Source organism: Mangifera indica, chromosome 2 (assembly GCF_011075055.1).
Source record: "Mangifera indica cultivar Alphonso chromosome 2, CATAS_Mindica_2.1, whole genome shotgun sequence".
Taxonomy (NCBI): Eukaryota; Viridiplantae; Streptophyta; class Magnoliopsida; order Sapindales; family Anacardiaceae; genus Mangifera; species Mangifera indica.
This window is the reverse complement of record NC_058138.1, coordinates 14,713,560-14,738,898: the sequence shown is the minus strand read 5'-3', so window position 1 is coordinate 14,738,898 and position 25,339 is coordinate 14,713,560. Positions and strand designations below refer to the sequence as shown.

At 27.3% G+C, this 25,339-nt stretch overlaps 2 protein-coding genes across 2 annotated transcripts; both read right to left on the bottom strand.

The window, feature by feature from the left end:
* Positions 1-2,073: 2,073 nt before the first annotated feature.
* On the bottom strand, positions 2,074-6,115 carry LOC123207335 (aldehyde dehydrogenase family 3 member F1-like). The gene is made up of 10 exons (XM_044624712.1): positions 5,902-6,115; positions 5,719-5,787; positions 5,532-5,628; positions 5,178-5,384; positions 4,828-4,952; positions 4,562-4,666; positions 4,234-4,406; positions 3,950-4,040; positions 3,571-3,720; positions 2,074-2,580 (listed from the first exon to the last, which is right to left on the bottom strand). The coding sequence occupies exons 1-10, from the start codon at positions 6,079-6,081 to the stop codon at positions 2,320-2,322; spliced, it is 1,458 nt and encodes a 485-aa protein (XP_044480647.1). The 5' UTR covers positions 6,082-6,115; the 3' UTR covers positions 2,074-2,319.
* Positions 6,116-16,353: 10,238 nt separating this feature from the next.
* LOC123206924 (aldehyde dehydrogenase family 3 member F1-like) lies at positions 16,354-20,024 on the bottom strand. The gene is made up of 10 exons (XM_044624215.1): positions 19,795-20,024; positions 19,607-19,675; positions 19,420-19,516; positions 19,066-19,272; positions 18,720-18,844; positions 18,457-18,561; positions 18,126-18,298; positions 17,850-17,940; positions 17,465-17,614; positions 16,354-16,835 (listed from the first exon to the last, which is right to left on the bottom strand). Exons 1-10 carry the CDS (start codon positions 19,972-19,974, stop codon positions 16,575-16,577), a joined length of 1,458 nt encoding a protein of 485 aa, XP_044480150.1. The 5' UTR covers positions 19,975-20,024; the 3' UTR covers positions 16,354-16,574.
* Positions 20,025-25,339: the final 5,315 nt, after the last annotated feature.

Genomic DNA, 25,339 nt, shown 5'->3' with positions numbered 1-25,339 from the left:
TTATTTTATCTTTAATTTAAAATTATTTAATCATATAATAACACATATTAAATATATATATTTATGTGTTCAAAATAAATATACATAATTTTATTAAATTGTAAATGTTTCTATATTTTAATTTGAAATTCTTAAACCAGCGCCTGTTGATTTTTCACATGGACAGCGCTTAAGGTTTTTCTAAGAACTCTTTTTCACCTTGAACTTCAAAAAAAGACATTTTCATTTTCTTGCAAATCGTTTTCCTTAACTTAAATTGTAAAATGATATTTGAGTAATTTTTATTATATAATTTTAAATCTTATTATAATTATATGATTTTTCTTTTTACACCATTGTCATTATCTTTTTATATTTTTTTGCTTTTTATTTCTTCTTTTCTTGGGTGTTGCTTCTTTCTTCTTCACTGTTAACAAAATAAAAAAGGATAAATGGGTAGAAAAAAAAATTCTTTTTTTCAAATTTCAAACATGAAAACAATCATTTCATCAAACGTTGGGTGGAAAATAGATATTTGGCCAATCAAAACACTTAAATTTTATTGATTATTCTGCACTCCTAGTCTTCAATGCCATGACCCTCTCAACCTCCTAGGATTAAGCGGTTGTTCTCTTAGATGAACAACGGCCAAAAGGCTTATTCCCACCCAAGTTTTAGTTTATTATCAAATATTAGATTTCAAAAACTCAAATATTTATTTATTATTTAATTTTTATTAAATTTTTTAACAATTTATTAGATAAAATTGTTATTTTATCATTAATATTAAAATAAATAAAATTATAATTTTACCTTTATAACTAACTATAAATTTTAACAAAAATTAAATAATAAATAAATTTTTAAATTTTTAAAACTTCACTAATGGGTGTTTGGAAATACACTAAAACTTGGGTGCACATAAAAAGTCTTTTGGCCTAGATCTATGGTTGTCCGACGACCACTATATTTTTGTATAGTTGTTCTATTTGATTTAATTATTATTTATAATCTTATACTCTTTTGAATTAACGTTTTGTATTACTTTTTCATATGCACCACCACCACCACCACTAAGGTATCAAGATAAATAGGAATAAGCAAAGATTGGTCAGCCAAATTAATTTCTTTCGTTGGTTTTTCTCAAATCTCGCATGAAACTTGGAGTCACCACCAGCAACAATATCATTATTCTTTCAAATTTCACATAGGAGGAACAAGAAGATTGAAAAGGCATTGGGGATGAAATTGGTGAAGAAGCAAATGTCCTCAATGAAGACTATTATAGTAAGAGAAATGTTAAAATTGTCAGCGATTTGGGTGGTGGTAATTGTGTAATGAATCAGAAAAGACTAGTTTCATCGTTTTAATTACCTTAAATTTTCATAAAACTTATAAGAAAATATCACAAAAAAAGTGGAGAATAATTTATCTCCCTTTATAATATATAATAAACTTTATAGGGTATTATAAATAGGATTAGATTTAAATCAAATTGAGCTCAAACTAAACGAAACTCGTTTTTTAGGCGAGTTTGACTTATTTTTGGCTTGAGCTCACCAAGTATATATAAATATTAGTTTATGTTCAACTGGCTTCACAATTTAAGAGTTTGTAATCGATTTGTACTTAGCTCAGATTTATGTAAACAAGTCGAACTTGGCTTAGATTCACACGAGATATTTGACTTAGCTCCCCTAAATGATGTCATTCTTTTTAATGATGCGAGTCGTGTTTGGCTTGCAAGCCGAGCATGATCTTTATTTAGGTTTAAGTTCAAGTTTGTTTTTTCTATTACTCCCTAACTTATATTTGAGTTTATGTTCATTTATCTTATATTTGTATTTCGAAACTCAAACAAACTCGTTTCGAATTAAACCCTAATTATAACAGCTCATCATCGTTGGTCATTTATTCGAATTAAACGACTTAAAAGAACTGCCTTAATGCTAGGAAATTTCAGGACATACAATTTGATATAGGGTTATTTTTTTTCATCCCTCATCATTTATGAAATCACACATGGACCCTTGTAGTTTGGAAAAGATACTTCAACCCTATCTCTAGTACCCAAATTACCGATAAAAAAAACAATTAAATGCATGCAAATCATTCGACAACTTTAATCAATTAAAACATTAACATCATTGAAATCAAACCAAACAACAATACTCTTTGGGAGAAACTCTTTACACATGCAAAGAGCTTACAGTTTATTCCCTACTCTCACTAATTTTACAAATAATTATACATATAAAAGTCTTCGCTTTATTATTATTATTATTTTTTTCAATTTTCATGTCGCGAAAGATCTGTTTTTCATTTCTTTCTATAACGTGTTCAAGCGACCACAGAGATTTTTCTTGGCTTTTTTAAACCGAGAAGGGCTAGAAGAATGCCAAGATAGTCAATATTGTAAAAGACTTCAAAGAGAAGAAGCTTGTAATTGTTCCATGGGGGAAATCTAAACCAAAATTCAGTGAGAAAGCTTCTTCTTGCCACTGCCTTGTAATGGCTGAATGTGTCGAAGGAGAATTTTCCATGGTAGCTCCCCATTCCACTCTCCCCTATTCCTCCAAATGGGAGAGTATCAGCTAAATACTGCATAAAAAGTAAATAAATAAATAAAAAGAAATCCATTTTTTAATACATTTTTTTCCCTTTCTTTGAAAGTTGTTTTTGAATAATGAATCCATAAAACAAAAACAAGAGAGTGAAATTACATCGATTAGCTAGTATCATCCAAATTAAAAAAAAAAAAACGTAGTATATACCTTGTGTCAAAGGTTCTTTTTAAATAAAACTATATCCAAACATTTTTAAATACAAAATTAGATAACATGTGATATATCATTATATGATCGAATATTTTTAAAAAATAAAATAATATTTAATTATATAATGATACATTATATATATACCCAATTATTTACTTAAAAGTGTATACATATAACATTATATTTTTTTTCTTTTATTTTTGTAAGAAGAAATTTTAATAATTTCAATAGACTTAACTCTTAGGGGCCGTTTGGTTATGGTTTTTAAATATTATCTTGGTAATTTATCTTTTATTCTCTTGTTTGGTTTGTCAGTAATAAAATATTATAGTAATCTTCTATTACCAATGCTGACGTGACAAGTAATATAGGTGGTAATCTGATTACCACATTCACCTTAAGTATTTAAAAACTACCAAAATAATCTTGATTTTATTATAATTATATTAGTATTTATTAATTTTTTGAGCTAAAAATAAATTTATTTTTAATTAATATGACAAATAATATAAAAAATATTTAAAAATAATTATATTCAAGGACATTTAAATAAAATAATTTATTAGTAATATTTTATTACTTTTAACCAAACACAATAATTATTTATACTTACCAAATTTTATCAAACATAGTAATCATTTATACTCAATAATATTTTAAGTAATCTATCTTCAAGATAATTTTTCTATTTTAATAATAAAATATTACTCAAACCAAAGTTTTATAATACTTCGTCAAAAATATTTGGTGTAAAAAAAAAAAAAATTAAGTGATTTGATGTGTGAATAAAAAAGTAAACTTGATGATGATTTACTTGAATAATTGCGTCATTGAAAATCAAACTCCCTGATGTTGTTTCTGAAATCATCCTCCTCCTAAGTGCCTCATTGTTGGTGAAGGCATAAATTGAGAGTGGCTTCGGCCTTGAATTAATAAACCCAATACTCTCTTCAATCTTCTTCAACTGTTAAACCCAGTAAAAATTTAACCTTAATTAATTAACAAGTTTTTTCTCCCGTATAAATGGCACAAAAATATAATATAATCTTTTGATACGAATAAAATTATATATAAAAATAATTAACATAAATTTATATATAAATAATGATATATTATTATAAAATTTAAATAATAATTTAATTTTGAGTATAATTGAAAATTTAATTTTTTTTATAACATTATCGAGTCAGTACCGTAATTATTGGAAGCACGGGACCAAAGATTTCTTCAGTCATAACAGCAGCATCAAGGGGAGGATCCACCAAGATTGTTGGCTCAATGAACCTATATTGAAGTTGGATAAAAGTAAATAAATGCATTATCTATGATAAAAAAAAAGCCGGGAGGTGAATTTTTTTACTCCTAAAGATGAAAATAAATAAATCAAGCCCCCACAAAGATGGAAAAAAAAAAAAAAAAAAGGAACTTCATCAACTAATAAATGATAAAATAAAATAAAATAAAATAGATGACTTACAGATTGTCTTCATCCATTGAGCCACCAAAAACAATGGAATCCTTGACTGCTGGATCACTTAAGAGATTTTTCAATCTGAGAAAATGGTGCTTATTGATTATCCTAGAAATACTATTACTTTCCCTTGGGTTTTCACCAAACATTTCCTTAATGCTGCCCTTCATCAGCTCTACCTAAATTATATAAAACGGAATTTATATTAAAGGGAGGGGGGGCCAAAATGAAAAACTGAATTTATTGTGGGTAATTATCAATGAAAATATGCACACCCAAAGAATTTGATAAGAATAAAGGAATTTAAGTTTAATTTGTTTTTGAAAATTCATACCAGAGTGGACGCAAAATGCTCCTCCACCAACACATAATCTATTGCTATGCAAGCTTGACCAGCACAAGGTCCAAATTTTGATACAACAATTCGATTTGTACCCATCTTGTTAAACATAAAACAAACAAGCCCTTAGAAACGATAAATGAAGAATTAAATTTTTTTTGTACGTATAGTTTTATTTTGCAAAACCATTTATGCATAAAAAAACTATATGAAATTTGTGTTCAGAGGCAATTAAAATTGTGTAAACTTAAATTATTTACCCATCTGTCCCAGGAAGATTTGAGAGAATCAACAACTGCAGGGCATTTTCCACCCAACTCAAGAGTTACAGGAGTTAGATGCTTCACAGCTGCTGACATAACTATCCTTCCCACTCTTGCACTTCCTACCAATAGTTTCAAATTTTCATAAATCAGAAAAAAAAATAAAAAATCTCAGCAGCCCTTTTTTTAAACCGAGAAACTCTGTTGGGATTTGTTGAACATATAAATTTTAGATATAATGCTTGGATCCATAACTACTGTACCAAATTGTCATGGTTTTCACAAACAGCCGAATTTTCTATTACTTGAAGTGACGTGATTATATACTTTGGATATATACGCATCACCTGTGAAGAAGATCTTATCCCATTTTTGTTGGAGGAGTTTTTCACCAACTTCAGGGCCACCCTCAATGACTTTAATTGCTTTGTTGTCGAGGTACATGGGCACCACTTTTGCTAAGAATAAAGAACAAGCTGGAGACAGTTCTGAGGGCTTCAAAACCATTGTGTTTCCTGCTGCTATTGCTCCTATCAATGGCTCCAATGACATCCCTTCATTTTCACAACAAATTGTATTAAGTGAAAAGATTCTAAAGATTTTCTTTTTCAGTTTTTTATTTTTTCATTTTTTCTTGTTTGTGTGCTTCACCAAAATAGCTGAACTGATCAAGAGAAAATCCTGACACTATTTTTACTCACCGAAGGGGAAATTCCAGGTTGAAATGATGAGGACAAGGCCAAGAGGCTCAGGAATCAATTCTGCTGATGCGAGAACTGCAAGTTTTGGTAGTTTAGCCTATCAATCAAATTAACCATAGTCAAGTTTTCTTGTTAGGAAAATGGTAAATCTATATTATTGTTAGAAAAAGGAAAAGGAAAAAGTCACCGTTTTGCTTGACATCCATCCTTTCAGATTTTGCAGTGCATAATTAGTGGATTTTATCAGTGTCCCTAGCTGCAAATCAATACGAGCCGGATTCGCTCGTGAAACTTCTTACAGGAAAAAAAAAAAAAAAGAAATAATGAAAACGAAGAAATAAGAAGAAGAAGAATGATGAAGCGAGCATGCCTCGTCTCTAAAGGCTTCAACGTGGTGTTTTCCGAGATCTTTTTTAAGACATGTATAGATTTCTCCTTCTCTCTCGTGAAGAAGAGTGAGCAGGTTCTGAAGCTGAGCTTTTCTCCATGATGCTTGTTTTGTTATCCCACTGCTAAAATATTCTCTCAAATTTTCAACAGCGCTCTCCATTTTGCTTTTGATTTTAGTAATTTGTTCAAAGTGCTTCTTCAGGTTCCTTAATTCGGCTATTCTCATATATATAGAGTGCAAAACTGTCATCCACAGACTTCTTCTCGATCCCCATGAAGGACAATTATTTCGAATACTAGTTTTTTAGTCCTTGGTAATTGACTTAGATGTGATACTAGGAGTATTATCGACTTGGACAATACTGTTTTCATAACGTCAGTGTACTTCCTATAATAGCATGGTTTCCCCCCGCGGAAAGTTGTTGAAAAGCTAAATATCCATATTTGATAAATCAAAGTTAACACCATCAGGTAAGTTTTAAAGATAAAATTAATATTTAATATTAAAAATAATAAAATATTTTATATTTTTTTAATTGAAAAAGTTAATAATTTTTTTTTAAATTAAATTTTAAAATATTATATTTTTTTGTTAGAATTTTTTTTTCTCCCTTACCTTTTTCAATTCCATGGTCGGCTGATTTTCTCTCTCTCCCCTCTTTTCCTTTTATACTTTTCTGTGCATTGAATTAATTTTATATTATTTATCAAATAGTCATAATTGAATTATAATTGAGGTTAAAAGATTTATCCCACCCAAGGTTTGATGCATTGTCAAACTCTCACCCATTAATTTTGAAAATTTTAAATATTTAATATTAATTATTATTATTATTAAAATTTATTAATATTAAAAGTATAATTGTTATTATATTCAATAACGTTAAAAAATTTAAATTTATTAGTTTTTCAAACATAATTATGAAAACTAATATTTTTGATCATTTAAAAGGGGTTTGGTTGGAAATAAAGAAAGATTATTATATTTATCTAACTTTTATTACTTATATTATTTTTTTTGTTTATAAGTAATAAAATATTTCGATAATTTTTGTTTATAAGGTAATATAAGTAGTAATTTTATTTTCACTTTTATCTTAGATATTTAAAAATTATCAAAATAATTTTTATTTTATTATAATTATGTCATTATTTATTAATTTTTTTAAACATAAAAAATCGATTTTCACTTAATATAACAAATAAGATAAAAAAATATTTTAAAATAATTACACTTAAATATATTTTAAAGAAATAATATACTAATATTATATTATTATTTCTAATAAAATATAATAATTATTTATAATTATAAATTTTTTAAATAATTTATCTTTAGACTAATTTTTTAATTTTAAGATTAATTTTTTAATTTTAATAATAAAACATTATCTAAATTAAATGCACTTTTTAACAATTCTTTTTTTCAATTCATTACAACTCCCCTTTATCTTACACTCGCACTTTTGTATTCTCTATTTTCGGTAACCTCTTCCGGCACCCAATTAGGATTTTCAGTCGATTCTAGGGGGATTGTCTCAATCGCTGAATTTTGATTCTGCCTCAAGTCAACTGATAGGGTTTGGAATTCTGTTGACAGTAAACTTTTATCTCCTATCCGAAAAATTTAATTCTTTCAACCGGGTTTTAATTATTTTTGGTTTTGTTTGGCTTTTGGCACATTTAATTGATTGATTAGCCGTTGAATTGATTGATTAATCTGTGATTAAATTGTTAAATAATTTTACGTTTTGGCTTTCTTTCCAATTGACTGTGGATGTGACTAGGATAATAACAAAATCATATTTAAAAAAAAACACCAAAAGACTTGTTCTCACCCGAGGGTAGGAGTAATCTCAAATTCTTATATTTTAATTTTAAAAAATTTAAAGTCTTATTTATAAATAAAATTTTATTAAAATTTTTAGTTAAAGTTAGGAGTAAAATATTTTTTTAACAAAATAATTTTAAAAACTAAAATTTTATCATTTTTTATTTTAAAAAATTAATTTTTTTTATCTAAAGATTGAAAAATAATAATTTTACCTATAAGATTTTAAAACCAACACCGGAGGCAGTTAAAACTAACGTATTTTATATTTTTCTCAATAAATAACACTTCTCCGTTATTAACTTTATATCCACCTTACAATATTGAATTTCCGTGGTTATTTCAGGAAAAATAATAATATAATAATTAATAACTAAATTAAAAAATTGGCATAATTAGAAATTTGGAAAAAAAAAAAAGCATAATTGAATTATTCGACCGATAAAATGGTGACGTAAAACTGATGGCACATATGCACGAGGAGAGAAGATGCAGTTCACTTTCCATAATTGAATTATAATTTCTCTTGAAAGAAGCTTGTGAAAGCAATGGTATCTTTTATGGCTCAGAATTGTTATTGACTAACTGCTACTTAAATGCTAGGATAACGAATTGTAGTTTGGTAGGACCAAGACTTAATTCCAATAGAGGGTTTGATCTATTTTTAAATTTTTTATTTGTACCATTTAAAAATTTTAAATACTTATTTATTATTAAATTTTTATTAAAATTAAAAATAAAATCGTTATTTTATTAATAATACTAAAAATATATATAATTTTATTTCACCCGTAAAGTTTTGAAAACTAAATCTTCTTCATCTCTTTGTTGATAGAAAAAGACGAGACGAAGACAAGATTAACATTATTTATCACTGTCGAAGAAGAGACAGAAATGATTCGTCTCTTTCTCAACAAAGAAATGAAGATGAAGTTTTCGTTTGACTCTACCAACGATGAAATACAATCGAAGAGGGGAAAATCGATGGGAAGAGGAAGTCGCTATCATTAGAGATGGTGATCGGAGAGAAAAAAAAAAAAACCCTTAAAGATTTTGAGAGAAATATTTATTTTTCAAAACTGAAATCATTGAAACTGTGATAAATTAAAATGATGAGATAAAATTATATATTTTTTAATATTATTAATAAAATAATTATTTTACTTTAATTCTTAATAAATAATTTTATCTAAAATTAGATAACGAATAACTATTTAAATTTTTGAAACATGGTAGGTGAAATGTCGGAAATAGACCGGACCTTCTTGGATGTGGATAAGTCCTGCGACCTGGTTTGGTAACCATCAATATTGTTAGACCCTCATCCAGTCACTGTTTATAATTTAAAGGCATTTCACGTCAAATTATAAACAAACGGTTAATATTTACATTTTAGGACCAATTGCTGGTCCCTCCAGGTTTTCATATTTAAATCCACAATATTTTATAGTTAAACCGTCTTTACATTGACTTTGAAAATAACTTGTTTATATATAATTAGATTTTTAAAATTTTAATTTGGTCTAATAAAAAGAATTTAATATTTTTAATTATAGTCTTGGTTATAAGTAAAACCTTTTTACCAGTGATATATTATAAAGACAGTAATTAGATATATTTCCTACACATAAATCAACTTAGCAGATACATAGAAGCTCTTTGTCTAGAGGCAATGACTTATAATATATAAACAATTAATAAAATCCTACTAAATCAGAATCATATAATTATCTCACTCTTGTATGAAATGAAATAAGGTTTAAATTTGAATTTAAGATATATAATATAACATTTAAAAATATGACTTTTGACTTTATAAATAAATTAGTATATAGTGATAACGGGGGTGGATCTCCAGGGAATTCAAATAACTCTTATGTAACAATTATGGATACTTTATTGTAATTCTTTTCAAGATATATGAATAGCATAACTTCAAATATAGGCTTATAAGTAATGGACTTGAACCACGTTAAAAATATATTCAAGTTCAATTCTTTCACATAAAGTCATATGCTCACTACCATCACTACTATTCATTACTTACATAGCGGATATAAAAGAATTCTACCCATTCCAATTGTCATTATTACTAGTGTAAATGTTTGTACAGATTAAAAACTCATATCTCGACGTTAACCTCAACTTTAAACAGTAACTTTCTTCTTCTCTATTGGAATTTGCATTAAATTGGAAACTGTCATTTCATAATTAACAAACATGTGAGAATAACAGCTTGGGTATAGAGACTGAAACTAAAATCTTTCATCCTTTTAACAATAAAATTATACATACTTATTTTAAATATACAAATATATATATATTTAATGTGTATCATTAAATAATTAAATTATACATACTATTGCATCATTTATTCTAACATATTTCCGCTTAATTTTTTAATAAGTAATTTTATGTATATTTATTTTTAAGTATATATATTTATATATGTTATTATATGATTAAATATTGTTTTATCCTTAATTCAAAATCATTTAATCACATGATAACATATATAAATATGTATCTATTTGTACATCTAAAATGGGTATATACATAAGTAATTTTTCTATTCCACATCTATCAATGAATAGATAATAAATTATGGGAATGATGTTGTATGAGAGTTTTTATATAAATATAGCAATGTTATATTATTTTATATTTAATTTAAAATCACTTAATTATATGATGATATATTATCTATGTATTTAAATTATATATAAATATAATTTAAATTATATATATATTTATGATATTTTATTTATAAGAATAACTCACGAATTTAATAATTGTTTGAAATTATTTAACTAATCGAATTTTTTGATTTTATAAACAATTTAAGACGGGAAAATAATAATTTTATTAACAAAATATATTTTAACATAATGGGACAAAAAGTTTCTCTAAAAATATAAATTTAATGAAAGCAATTATTAATTGAAAATGTTACAAATTCTAAGATTGACCATGACCGACACTTTTTTTTTTTTTGGTCCAGCAGAAAATTAGGCTAATAAATATTAAACCATTGAGTCTTGAAATCATAGAACATGTGTTTTAATGAAGTTGCTGTAACTAGGCTAAAAAATTAAATAAAAAGAGCATGTCACAGGGTTTTCATGAAAACCATTGATCATAAAGGCCAAACCCCACAACAACACCACCCCCCCCCCCCCCCCCCCCCAAGCAAATTAATCCGACGAAGAGTTTAAGCCTTCATCCGACCAATCTGTGTGATGCACAAATTTGTGCGTCCCTTAGATCATCACTGACAAATCGTCAATTGACCTCCTGTTGACGGATAATTTATCTTCGTCCAGGAGATGAGAGGGAGGAAGTTGATCGACTTTAATCGTTAGAGAAGCAGTAAGGGATAAAATACAATCCTTTGAGGGAAATAGTGATTTTCCAAACTTTGGGTAAGGGAAAGGTAAAAAGAAAATTATTAATTTTTAAATCTGGAGAGAAAATGTGATGAGTTTATAATTTTTTCAAACATTTTTATTAAATGATGAGTTTATCCTAACAATAACAATGAAATTTAAAAGAAAGATAGTTATTTAGATTTTTAATAGTTATTGAGTGAAAAAAAGTTTGCACCAAACCTTAGGGGGGAAATAGTAACTTGGCTGTTGAGAAAGTGCGACTACATCCGGCATTTTAGGCATTAAATTCTTAGCACTTGGACAGTTTCCTAAATTAACTTCACTTATTAATGCATTGAACAAAAAAACAAAATAATTTGGTAGGGGTTGGGCAAATTTATTGTTTTGGAGTCATTTAATGAGATTTTAAAATTTTGGGATGGATTTGATACCCATTTAAAATTATTAAGTTAGATGTGCTAATGATATTTATGAAGATGGGACACCATAATTGACCCTATCATCTATAATTATAAGACAAAAATACCTTTATTTAAATGAAGAGAAGAATTATTGTTGTTTTTATTAACTTATAATTTTTTGTTAATTTTGAGTTATATGATAATTTTATAAAATAAAATAGTAAAAATAAAATGATAATTTTATTTTTTAATTATGTTGTTTTTATTAATGGAATTTAATGTTAAGTGAGACAAATATTATTTTATTTGATTTTATGTGAAAAAATATTATTTATATAAAAATTATTTTCAGACTAAGCCTTAGTGAGAAAATGTGTTGCATTTTATTGCATACATGATAGTATGACAGAATTATTGTTGTTTTTCTGTCTTTTTATTCACGTATTCTATAATCATAGCAAAAAGGCCAAAAGACTCGCTCTCACCCAAGGAGAAGTGTAATCCTAAATTCATACTTTATAACTTTTAAAGACTTAAACTTTTACCTATAAGCAAAATTTTATTTAAAAATTTAATTAAAATTAAGAGTAAAACTATTATTTAGTTAAAAAATTTTAAAAACTAAATTTTTATTATATTTCTCTCAGTTTGAAAATATTACATTTCTCTTTACTAAAAATTTAAAAAGTGATAATTTTCCCTCTTAGGTTTTGAAACTGTTGCCAAAATAGTGAAGTTTGTCCTCTCTGGCCGCATTGCCTCTCTCTTATAGTTTATCTCTTTTTACCGATTTGTTTCCACTCATCTAAAACACTCCAATGAAAACGAAATCATCTTTGTCAGAATGTCTTTGTCTTAAATGAAAACAAAATTGTCTTTGTCTGAGGCAAAAACACTTCGATGAAAATGATTTCATCTTCGTCGAAGGAAATCAGTGTCGTTGGTGGGTGAGATTTGATCGACAAAAAGAGATAAGGAAGGAGGGAGAGCCAACACGATCAGAGATGATGAATTTTGTTGCCTCTGATGATGATTTCAAAATATAGAAAAAAAATTATCATTTTTCAAACTTTAAATATAAAAAAATTTATTAATTTTTAAACTGAGGGAAGAGGGAAGTGAAAAACACTTCGATGAAAATGATTTCATCTTCGTCGAAGGAAATCAGTGTCGTTGGTGGGTGAGATTTGATCGACAAAAAGAGATAAGGAAGGAGGGAGAGCCAACACGATCAGAGATGATGAATTTTGTTGCCTCTGATGATGATTTCAAAATATAGAAAAAAAATTATCATTTTTCAAACTTTAAATATAAAAAAATTTATTAATTTTTAAACTGAGGGAAGAGGGAAGTGAAAAACACTTCGATGAAAATGATTTCATCTTCGTCGAAGGAAATCAGTGTCGTTGGTGGGTGAGATTTGATCGACAAAAAGAGATAAGGAAGGAGGGAGAGCCAACACGATCAGAGATGATGAATTTTGTTGCCTCTGATGATGATTTCAAAATATAGAAAAAAAATTATCATTTTTCAAACTTTAAATATAAAAAAATTTATTAATTTTTAAACTGAGGGAAGAGGGAAGTGAAAAACACTTCGATGAAAATGATTTCATCTTCGTCGAAGGAAATCAGTGTCGTTGGTGGGTGAGATTTGATCGACAAAAAGAGATAAGGAAGGAGGGAGAGCCAACACGATCAGAGATGATGAATTTTGTTGCCTCTGATGATGATTTCAAAATATAGAAAAAAAATTATCATTTTTCAAACTTTAAATATAAAAAAATTTATTAATTTTTAAACTGAGGGAAGAGGGAAGTGAAAAAACTTAAACTTTTAAATTTTTTTATTAAATGACATCTTTACTTTTAATTTTAACTAAATTCTTTAATAAAATGATATTTGAGTAATTTTTATTATATAATTTTAAATCTTATTATAATTATATTATTTTTCTTTTTACACCATTGTCATTATTTATTTTTTAATATTTTTTTGCTTTTTATTTCTTCTTTTCTTCGGTGTTGCTTCTTTCTTCTTCACTGTTAACAAAATAAAAAAGGATAAATGGGTAGAAAATTTTTTTTTTTGGTCAAATTTCAAACACGAAAACATCATTTCATCAAACGTTGGGTGGAAAATAGACATTTGGCCAATCAAAACACTTAAATTTTATTGATTATTCTGCACTCTTAGTCTTCAATGCCATGATCCTCTCTACCTCCTAGGATTAAGCGGTTGTTCTCTGTGTTGAACAACGGCCAAAAGACTTATTCCCACCCAAGTTTTAGTTTACTATCAAATATTGGATTTGAAAAACTCGAATATTTATACATCATTTAATTTTTATTAAATTTTTTAGTAAGTTATTAAATAAAATTGTTATTTTATTATTAATATTAAAATAAATAAAATTACATATTATTTTACTTTCTTAGTTTAAAAAATTAACAATTTCTCCCTACCTAAAATTTGAAAACTTGTATTTTTTCTTAGAATTTGATTTTTTCAAATCTAATGACTACTCTAAGGAGGCTGTCAGTCGCCTCTCCTAAAATGGTCGTCAGATTTGGAAATATCAAACCTTAAGGGAAATATGCAAGTTTTTAAATTTTTGAATAAGAAAAAATTATTAATTTTATAAATTAAGAAGAGAAAATAAGATATAATTTTATTTATTTTAATATTAATAATAAAATAACAGTTTTACTTTTAAATAATAACTATAAATTTTAATAAAAATTAGATAATAAATAAATTTTAAAATTTTTAAAGCTTCACTAGTGGGATTTGGAAATACACTAAAACTTGGGTGGGCTTAAGTTCATTGACCTAGATCCATGGTTGTCAGACGACGACCACTATGTTTTTGTATAGTCGCTTTGTTTGATTTAATTATTATTAATAATCCTAGACTCTTTTGAATTAATGTTTTTTATTACTTTTTCATATGCACCACACGTCAATTGGGCCGGGCCAAATGGAGGTCTGACCCGAAGCACGAAAAAAAGTCCGAGCACGATAAAACCCGGCCTGACACTGTAGAGTGCCAGACCCATAGGCCTATCGGGCCGAGTTTAACGCTTTAATATTAGACCCATGGACTACCCGACCCGACCCAACACTGTTTAAAAAAAATATTTTTTTAAATTTTTGCTAGCAGAAGCTCTGCCTTGTGTATCCTTCTGCGTCTGCCTTCTGCCGCAAGGCAGAAGCCTTGGCCTTTTTTTTTTTTTTTAAATTTTTTAATTAATTTTTTTTTATATAAACCTATTCAATTTTTCTTCATTTTCACTTCCACTTACAAATCTCTCAATCTCAATTATTTCATTATATTTTCAATCTCATTTTCTTTCATCAATTATCTTTCAGAAAATATCTGAATTCATAAATAATAATTATTTGTGTTTATAATTTTATTTTTATTTTAATTTAATTATTACAAAATATTACAAATTGATCAAGTATCAAATAAATTCAATCCATTTGAATATTATCATAGTATATATTTATTTATGTTTTATAATTTAAAAAATAATTTGTGTTTAAAAATTTTAAATAATTTTTTTTAAATATTTAAAGCCCAGCCCGACCCATTTTTATATGGACTGGGCCTTAGGACTTTATATATTAATGGGCCGACCCGATCCAAAAGCTTATTACTGTTTGGGCTTTGGGCCCGGTCAGACCCGACCCATCGACACCTCTATGCACCACCACCACCACTAAGGTATTAAGATAAATAGGAATAAGCAAAGATTGGTCAGCCAAATTAATTTCTTTTGTTGGTTTTTCTCAAATCTCGCATGAAACTTCGAGTGACCACCAGCAACAATATTATACTGATCCCTTCACATTATTCTTTCAAATTTCACATAAGAGGAACAAGAAGATTGAAAAGGCATTGGGGATGAAATTGGTGAAGAAGCAAATGTCCTCAAAGGAGACTATTATAGTAAGAGAAATGTTAAAATTGTCAGCGATTTGGGTGGTGGCAATTGTGTAATGAATCAGAAAAGACTAGTTTCATCGTTCTAATTACCTTAAATTTTAATAAAACCTATAAGAAAAATATCACTTATAAAATATCATAAAGACGAAAAAAATAGGGATTAATTTATCTCCTTTTACTAATATATAATAAACTTTATAGGGTATTATAAGTAGGATTATATTCGAATCAAACTGAGCTTAAACAGAGTGAAACTCGTTTTCAGGTGGGTTTGACTTGTTTTTTGCTCGAGCTCACCAAGTATACAAAAATATTAGTTCCTGTTTAACTTACTTTGCAATTTAAGAGTTTGTAATCAACTTGTACTTAGCTCAGGTTTATGTAAACAAGTCAAACTTGGCTCAGGTTCACACAAGATATTCGACTTAGCTCCCCTAAATGATGTCATTCCTTTTAATGATGCGAGTCGTGTTTGGCTTGCAAGCCGAGCACGATCTTTGTTTAGGTTTAAGCTCAAGTTTATTTTCTCTATTACTCCCTAACTCATATTTGAGTTTGTGTTCATATATCTCATATTTGTATTCAAGTAAAACTTGTTTCAAAACTCAAATAAACTTGTTTCGAATCAAACTCTAATTATAACAGCTCACCATTGTTGGTCATTTATCTGAATTAAATGGCTTAAAGAACTGCCTTAATGCTAAGAAATTTCAGGACATACAAATTGACATAGGGTTATTTTTTTTCATCCCTCATCATTTATGTAATCACATAGACCCTTGTAGTTTGGAAAAGATACTTCAACCCTATCTCTAGTACCCAAATTACTGATAAAAAAACAATTAAATGCACGCAAATCATTCGACAACTTTAATCAATTAAAACATTAACATCATTGAAATCAAACCAAACAACAATACTCTTTGGGAGAAACTCTCTACATATGCAAAGAGCTTACAATTTATTCCTTACTCTCACAAATTTTACAAATAATTATACATATAAAAGTCTTCGCTTTTTTTTTTTTTTTTTAATTTTCATGTCGCGAAAGATCTATTTTTCATTTCTTTCTATAACGTGTTCAAGCGACCACAGAGATTTTTCTTGGCTTTTTTAAACCGAGAAGGGCTAGAAGAATGCCAAGATAGTCAATATTGTAAAAGACTTCAAAGAGAAGAAGCTTGTAATTGTTCCATGGAGGAAATCTAAACCAAAATTCAGAGAGAAAGCTTCTTCTTACCACTGCCTTGTAATGGCTGAATGTGTCGAAGGAGAATTTTCCATGGTAGCTCCCCATTCCACTCTCCCCTATTCCTCCAAACGGGAGAGTATCAGCTAAATACTGCACAAAAAATAAATAAATAAATAAAATTTACAAGAAATCCATTTTTTAATACATTTTTTTCCCTTTTCTTTGAAAGTTGTTTTTGAATAATGAATCCATAAAACAAAAACAAGAGAGTGAAATTACATCGGTTAGTTAATATCATCCAAAATTTTCAAAAAATGTAGTATATATACCTTGTGTCAAAGGTTATTTTTAAATAAAATTATTTCCAAACACTTTTAAATATAAAATTAGATAACATATGATATATCATTATATGATTAAATATTTTAAAAAAATAAAATAACATCTAATTATATAATGATACATTATATATATACCCAATTATTTATTTAAAAGTGTATATATATAACATTACATTTTTTTCTTTTATTTTTATAAAAAGGAATTTTAATAATTTCAATAGACTAACCTCTTAGGGAGGCTTTATAATACTTTGTCAAAAATATTTGGTGTAAAAAAATAATAATAATAAGTGATTTGATGTTGTTAATATTTGTCTATATAAGAACTAGTAAATATATATTATTTTTATTTTTATTTTTTTAAAAGAGTCTTTCTGAAAATAGTCATCGAAAGTGATTTGATGTGTGAATAAAAAAGTAAACTTGATGATGATTTACTTGAATAATTGCGTCATTGAAAACCAAACTCCCTGATGTTGTTTCTGAAATCATCCTTCTCCTAAGTGCCTCATTGTTGGTGAAGGCATAAATTGAGAGTGGTTTCGGCCTTGAATTAATAAACCCAATACTCTCTTCAATCTTCTTCACCTGTTAAACCCAGTAAAATTTTAACCTTAATTAATTAATTAACAAGTTTTTTCTTCCGTATAAATGGCACAAAAATATAATATAATTTTTCGATATGACTAAAATTATATATAAAAATAATTAACACAAATTTATATATAAATAATGATATATTATTATAAAATTTGAATAATAATTTAATTTGAGTATAATTGAAAATTTAATTTTTTTTTTTATAACATTATCAAGTCAGTACCGTAATTATTGGAAGCACGGGACCAAAGATTTCTTCAGTCATAACAGCAGCATCAAGGGGAGGATCCACCAAGATTGTTGGCTCAATGAAGCTATATTGAAGTTGGATAAAAGTAAATAAATGCATTATCTATGATGAAAATAAGCCGGGAGGTGAATTTTTTTACTCCTAAAGATGAAAATAAATAAATCAAGCCCCCACAAAGATGGAAAAAAAGAAAAAAAAGGAACTTCATCAACTAATAAATGATAAAATAAAATAAAATAGAAGACTTACAGATTGTCTTCATCCATTGAGCCACCAAAAACAATGGAATCCTTGACTGCTGGATCACTTAAGAGATTTTTCAATCTGAGAAAATGTTGCTTATTGATTATCCTAGAAATACTATTACTTTCCTTTGGGTTTTCACCAAACATTTTCTTGATGCTGCCCTTCATCAGCTCCACCTAAATTATATAAAACGGAATTTAAATTAAAGGGGGAGGGGGGCGGCAAAATGAGGAACTGAATTTATAGTGGGTAATTATCAATAAAAATGTGCACACCCAAAGAATTTGATAAGAATCAAGGAATTTAAATTTAATTTGTTTTTGAAAATTCATACCAGAGTGGACGCAAAATGCTCCTCCACCAACACATAATCTATTGCTATGCAAGCTTGACCATTAGAAGGTCCAAATTTTGATACAACAATTCGATTTGTAGCCATCTTGTAAAAAAAAAAAAAAAACATAAAACAAACAAGCACTTAGAAACGATAAATGAAGAATTATTATTTTGTATTTTGCAAAACCATTTATGCATAAAAAAACTATATGAAATTTGTGTTCAGAGGCGATTAAAATTGTGTAAACTTAAACTATTTACCCATTTGTCCCAGGAAGATTTGAGAGAATCAACAACAGCAGGGCATTTTCCACCCAACTCAAGAGTTACAGGAGTTAGATGCTGCACAGCTGCTGACATAACTATCCTTCCCACTTTTGCACTTCCTACCAATAGTTTCAAATTTTCATAAATCAGAAAAAAAAAAATCTAAGCAGCCCTTTTTTTAAACCGAGAAACTCTGTTGGGATTTGCTAAACGGGTAAATTTTAGGTATAATACTCGGGTCTATAACCACTGTACCAAATTGTCAGGGTTTTTCACAAGCAGCCGAATTTTCTATTACTTGAAGTGACGTGATTATATACTTTGGATATATATGCATCACCTGTGAAGAAGATCTTATCCCATTTTTGTTGGAGGAGTTTTTCACCAACTTCAGGGCCACCCTCAATGACTTTAATTGCTTTGTTGTCGAGGTACATGGGCACCACTTTTGCTAAGAATAAAGAACAAGCTGGAGACAGTTCCGAGGGCTTCAAAACCATTGTGTTTCCTGCTGCTATTGCTCCTATCAATGGCTCCAATGATACCCCTTCATTTTCACAAAAAATTGTATTAAGTGAAAAGATTCTAAAGATTTTCTTTTTCAGTTTTTTATTTTTTCATTTTTTCTTGTTTGTGTGCTTCACCAAAATAGCTGAACTGATCAAGAGAAAATCCTGACACTATTTTTACTCACCGAAGGGGAAATTCCAGGTTGAAATGATGAGGACAAGGCCAAGAGGCTCAGGAATCAATTCTGCTGATGAGAGAACTGCAAGTTTTGGTAGTTTAGCCTATCAATCAAATTAACCATAGTCAAGTTTTCTTGTTAGAAAAATGGTAAATCTATATTATTGTTAGAAAAAGGAAAAGGAAAAAGTCACCGTTTTGCTTGACATCCATCCTTTCAGATTTTGCAGTGCATAATTAGTGGATTTTATCAGTGTCCCTAGCTGCAAATCAATACGAGCCGGATTCGATCGTGAAACTTCTTACAGAAAGAAAAAAAAAAAGAAATAATTAAAACGAAGAAATAAGAAGAAGAAGAAGAAGAATGATGAAGCGAGCATGCCTCATCTCTAAAGGCTTCAACGTGGTGTTTTCCGAGATCTTTTTTAAGACATGTATAGATTTCTTCTTCTCTCTCGTGAAGAAGAGTGAGCAGGTTCTGAAGCTGAGCTTTTCTCCATGATGCTTGTTTTGTTATCCCACTGCTAAAATATTCTCTCAAATTTTCAACAGCTCTCTCCATTTTGCTTTTGATTTTAGTAATTTGCTCTAAGCGCTTCTTCAGGTTGCTTAATTCAGCTTTTCTCGTATATATAGAGTGTAAAACTGTGATCGAGAGACTTCTTTTCGACCCTATAGTTTTGGTTTTCTAATTTAAGGACAATTTATTTCAAATACTAGTTTTTTAGTCCTTGGTAATTGACTTAGGTGTGATACTAGAAGGAGTATTATCAACTTGGACAATACTGTTTTCGCAAAGTCATTGTTAAACACTGAAAAGGGCAGTTAAATGACTGAAATGCTCCTTATGATAGCATGGTTTATTTATATTTGGCCAAATGAGTTCTCCCACTTGAAAGTTATTGAAAATCCAAACATCCACATATAAAGAGTTAAAATTAACGGCATCAGTTAAATTTTAATAGTAAAATTATCATTTAATATTAAAAATAATAAAATATTATTTATTTCTTTTTAACTTTAGAAAACTAACAATTTTCTTCTAAAATTAAGTTTTGAAATGATATATTTTCTTTTTAGGGATTTTTATTTTCTTCCTCCCTTTTTTTCAATACCATCGCCGGCCAATTTTTTCTCCCTCCCTTTTTTTCTCTCTTTTTCCCTCTTTTACTTTTCTATGCATTGAGTTTTTATATTATTTATCAAATAGTCATAATTGAATTATAATTGAGGTTAAAAGTTTATCCCACCCAAGGTTTGATGCATTGTCAAACTCTCACCCATTAATTTTGAAAAATCTAAATATCCACCTATCCACTATTATTGTTAGTGAAATTTGTTAGAATTAAAAGTATAATTGTTATTATATTCAATAATATTTAAAAATTTTAAATTTATTAGTTTTCCAAACTTAGTTTTCAAAACTAAGTTTTTTTTATCATTTAAGAGTGTTTTGGTTGGGGATAAAAAGATTTGGTTGAGGATAAAGAGAGATTTATATTATTTACGTTACATTTTTTTGTTTATAAGTAATAAAATATTCTAATAATCTTCTATTATCAATGGTGATATGAAAGGTAATATAAATAGTAATTTTATTATCACTTTTATCTTAGATATTTAAAAATTATCAAAATAATTTTTATCTTATTATAATTATATCTTTATTTATTAATTTTTAAGACAAAAATAACCGATTTTCAATTAATATAATAAGTAAGATAAAAAAATATTTTAAAATAATTACACTTAAATATATTTTTAAAAAATAATATACTAATATTATATTATTATTTTTAATAAAATATAATAATTATTTATAATTATTAATTTTTTAAATAATTTATTTTTAGACTAATTTTTTAATTTTAATAATAAAATATTATCTAAATTAAATGCACTTTTAACATTTTTTTTTCATTCATTACAACTCTCCCTTATCTTACACTCGCACATCTGTATTATCTATTTTCGATAATCTCTTCCGGCACCCAATTAGGATTTTTAGCCGCTTCTAGGCGGATTGTCTCAATCGCTGAATTTTGATTCTGCCTCAAGTCAATTGATAGGGTTTGGAATTCTGGTTGAAAATAAATTTTTTATCTAAATTTTGAAAAATAATAATTTTAGCTATAGAATTTTAAAACCAACATCGGAGGAGGCAGTTAAAACTAACACATTTTATATTTTTCTCAATAAATAACACTTCTCTGTTATTAACTTTATATCCACCTTACAATATTGAATTTCCATGGTTATTTCACAAAAAAATAATATAATAATTAATAATTAAATTCAAAAATTGGCATAATTAGAAATTTGAAAAAAAAAAGAAGGCATAATTGAATTATTCGACCGATAAAACGGTGACGTAAAACTGATGGCACATATGCACGAGACGAGAAGATGCACCTGTCAATTGAATTATAATTTCTCTTGAAAGAAGCTTGTGAAAGCAATGGCATCTATCTTATATGGCTCACGATTGTTATTGACTATTGACTAACTGCTACTTAAATGCTAGGATAACGAAATATAGTTTGGTTGGGCCAAGACTTAAATTTCAATGGAAGGTTTGGCCTATTTTTTAACTTTTATTTGTAATATTTTAAAATTTTAAATATTTATTTATTATCATATTTTTATTAAAATTATTTGTTAAGATTAAAAATAAAATCGTTATTTTATTAATAATACTAAAAAATATATAATTTTATTTCATCATTTAAGTTTTGAAAATTAGATCGTCTTCATCTCTTTGTTGATAGAAAAAAACGAGACAAAGATAAGATTAACATCATTTTTTGTTGTCGACGAAGAGACAAAAATGATTCGTCTCTTTCTCGACAAAGAGATGAAGACGATGTTTTTGTTTGACTCTACCAACGGTGAAAGACAATTGAAGAGGGGAAAATCAACGAGAAGAGGAAGTCTCTATCATTAGAGATGATGATCGGAAAGAAAAAAAAAGAATCTTACGAATTTTGAAAAAAATATTCACTTTTCAAAATTGAAATTATCGAAACTGTGGTAAATTGAAGAGATGAGATAAAATTATATATTTTTTAATATTATTAATAAAATAATTATTTTACTTTAATTCTTAATAAATAATGAATAACTATTTAAATTTTTGAAACATGGTAGGTGAAATGTCGGAAATAGACCGAACCTTGAATGTGGATGAGTCCCGCGACCTGGTTTGGTAACCATCAATATTGTTGGACCCTTATCCAGTCACTGTTTATAATTTAAAGGCATTTTACATCAAATTATAAATAAACGGTTAATATTTGCATTTTAGGACCAATTGCTGGTCCCTCCATATTTTCATATCTAAATCTACAATATTTTATAGTTAAACCGTCTTTACATTGACTTTGAAAATAACTTGTTTATATATAATTAGATTTTTAAAATTTTAATTTGGTCTAATAAAAAGAATTTAATATTTTTAATTATTGTCTTGGTTATAGTTAAAATCGTTTTATCAGTGATGAACCACTTTGAAGCGATATACTATAAAGACAATAATTAGATATATTTTTTACACATAAATCAACCTAACATATAGATGGAAGCTCTTCGTCTAGAGGTAATGACTTATCAGAGCATATTCCTCTCTTTTTCTTATGTCTATATAAACTAACAACTTCCTACTAAATCAGAATCATATAATTATCTCACTCTCGCATGGAATGAAATAAGGTTTAAATTTCAATTTAAGATATATAATGTAACATTTAACAATATGACTTTTGGCTTTATAAATAAGGCCAAAGGACTATTTTCCACCCAAACTATGCTGAATTCTCAAAGTTATCCCGGTTAACTTTGAAAATACCATTTACCCACCCATAACCGTTTAAATCTGTTAATTTTAAGAGTAAAATCGTCATTTTATATTTAATATTAAAAATAAACTTAAATATGATTTCATTTCCTCCCCTAAATTTAAAAAACTAACTTTTCTCCCCTAAGTCAAGTTTGAAAAGATCACATTTCCCCTCCTAGGATTTAGTTTCCTAACCCGTTCGCTTTTCAAACGATCTCATCTTCATTGTCTGGGAAGACTATTTCTCTTCTCAAACGATGTCTCTCGGCGTCGAATGGGTTGAGATGGAGTTGAGGCGAGCCATCAGTGGAAGAAAAATCGTCTGGAGGGAGAGACAATTGGTGATGGTGCTAGAGAAAGTGAACGGGTTTTGAAACTAAACCCTAAGAGAGAAATGCGATTTTTTCAAACTTGGCTTAGGGAATAAAATGTTAGTTTTAAAACTTTTAGGGGAGAAATAAGATTAATTTTTTAGGGGTTAGAGTTCTGTTAAATTTAACAATTGTGAGGGGGGGGGGGGGGGTGGTGGAGGACCTCTAGGGAATCCAAATAACTCTTTATGTAACAATTATGGATATTTTATCATAATTCTTTTTAGATATATGAATAGCATAACTTCAAATGTAGGCTTCTAAGTAATGGACTTGAACCGCGTTAAAAATATATTCAAGTTCAATTCTTTCACAAAAAGTCATATACTAACTATCATCACTACTATTCATTATTTTACATAGCGGATATAAAAGAATTACACCCATTCCAATTGTCATTATTACTAGTGTAAATGTTTTTACATATTAAAAACTCGTATTTCGATCTTAACCTTAACTTTGAAAAGTAACTTTCTTATTCTCTATTAGAATTTGCATTAAATTGGAAACTGCCCTTTCATAATTGACAAACATGTGAGAATAACAACTTGGGTATAGAGACTGAAACTAAAATATTTCATCATTTTAACAATAAAATTATACATACATATTTTAAATATACAAATGAATATATATTTAATGTGTATCATTAAATAATTAATAATTTTAAATTAAATATAAAATAACACTCAATCATATGATAATATACATTAAATGTGTACTTCTTTATATATTCGAAATGGGTTCGAATATCATCGTTTTTCTTCTAATGGGATGTGGCATCTACATTTTTTATTTCCTTTGAAAAGAATGAAGTTGACACCATCCTCAAATTTAGGTGAGGGATTTGTTTCTAAATGTATTATTCTACTATTGCATCATTTATTCTAACATATTTCTACTTAATTTTTTAATAAGCAATTCTAAATATACGTATTTTTAAATACATAAATAAATAAATAAATAAATAAATATATATATATATATATATATTATTATGTGATTTAATATTGTTTTATCTTTAATTCAAAATCACTTAATCACATGATAACACATATAAATATGTATTTATTTGTATATCTAAAATAGGTATATATATATAAGTAATTTTTCTGTTCCACATCTATCAATGAATAGATAATAAATTATGGTAATGATGTTGTATGAGAGTTTTTATATGGATATAGCAATGTTATACGTGTATAATAATTTTTTGTACATAATTTATGTACACAGAGAATATGTCATTATGTGATTGAATATTATTTTATATTTAATTTAAAATCACTTAATTATATGATAATATATTATACGTGTATTTAAATTATGTATAAAAAATATATATAAATATAATTTTAATGATATATATATATTCATGATATTTTATTTATAAGAATAACTCACGAATTTAATAATTGTTTGAAATTATTTAACTAATGGAATTTTTTGATTTTATAAACAATATAAGACGGGAAAATAATACTTTTATTAACAAGATATATTTTAACATAATGGGACAAAAAGTTTCTCTAAAAATATAAATTTAATGAAAGCAATTATTAATTGAAAATGTTGCAAATTCTAAGATTGACCGACCGACACTTTTTTTTTTTTCGGTCCAGCAGAAAATTGGGCGAATAAATATTAAACCATTGAATCTTGAAATCATAGAACATGTGTTTTAATGAAGTTGTTGTAACTGGGCTAAAAAATTAAATAAA

Coding starts and splice junctions, on each gene's coding strand:
- LOC123207335 (XM_044624712.1), bottom strand. CDS start 6,081: ATGGAGAGCGCTGTTGAAAATTTGAGAGAATATTTTAGCAGTGGGATA. Junction 5,629..5,718: donor GATGGATGTCAAGCAAAACG/GTGACTTTTTCC, acceptor TTTGATTGATAG/GCTAAACTACCAAAACTTGC. Junction 2,581..3,570: donor TCAATGACGCAATTATTCAA/GTAAATCATCAT, acceptor CTTTTTATGCAG/TATTTAGCTGATACTCTCCC.
- LOC123206924 (XM_044624215.1), bottom strand. CDS start 19,974: ATGGAGAGAGCTGTTGAAAATTTGAGAGAATATTTTAGCAGTGGGATA. Junction 17,615..17,849: donor CCGTGCTTCCAATAATTACG/GTACTGACTTGA, acceptor TGGGTTTAACAG/GTGAAGAAGATTGAAGAGAG. Junction 16,836..17,464: donor TCAATGACGCAATTATTCAA/GTAAATCATCAT, acceptor TTTTTTGTGCAG/TATTTAGCTGATACTCTCCC.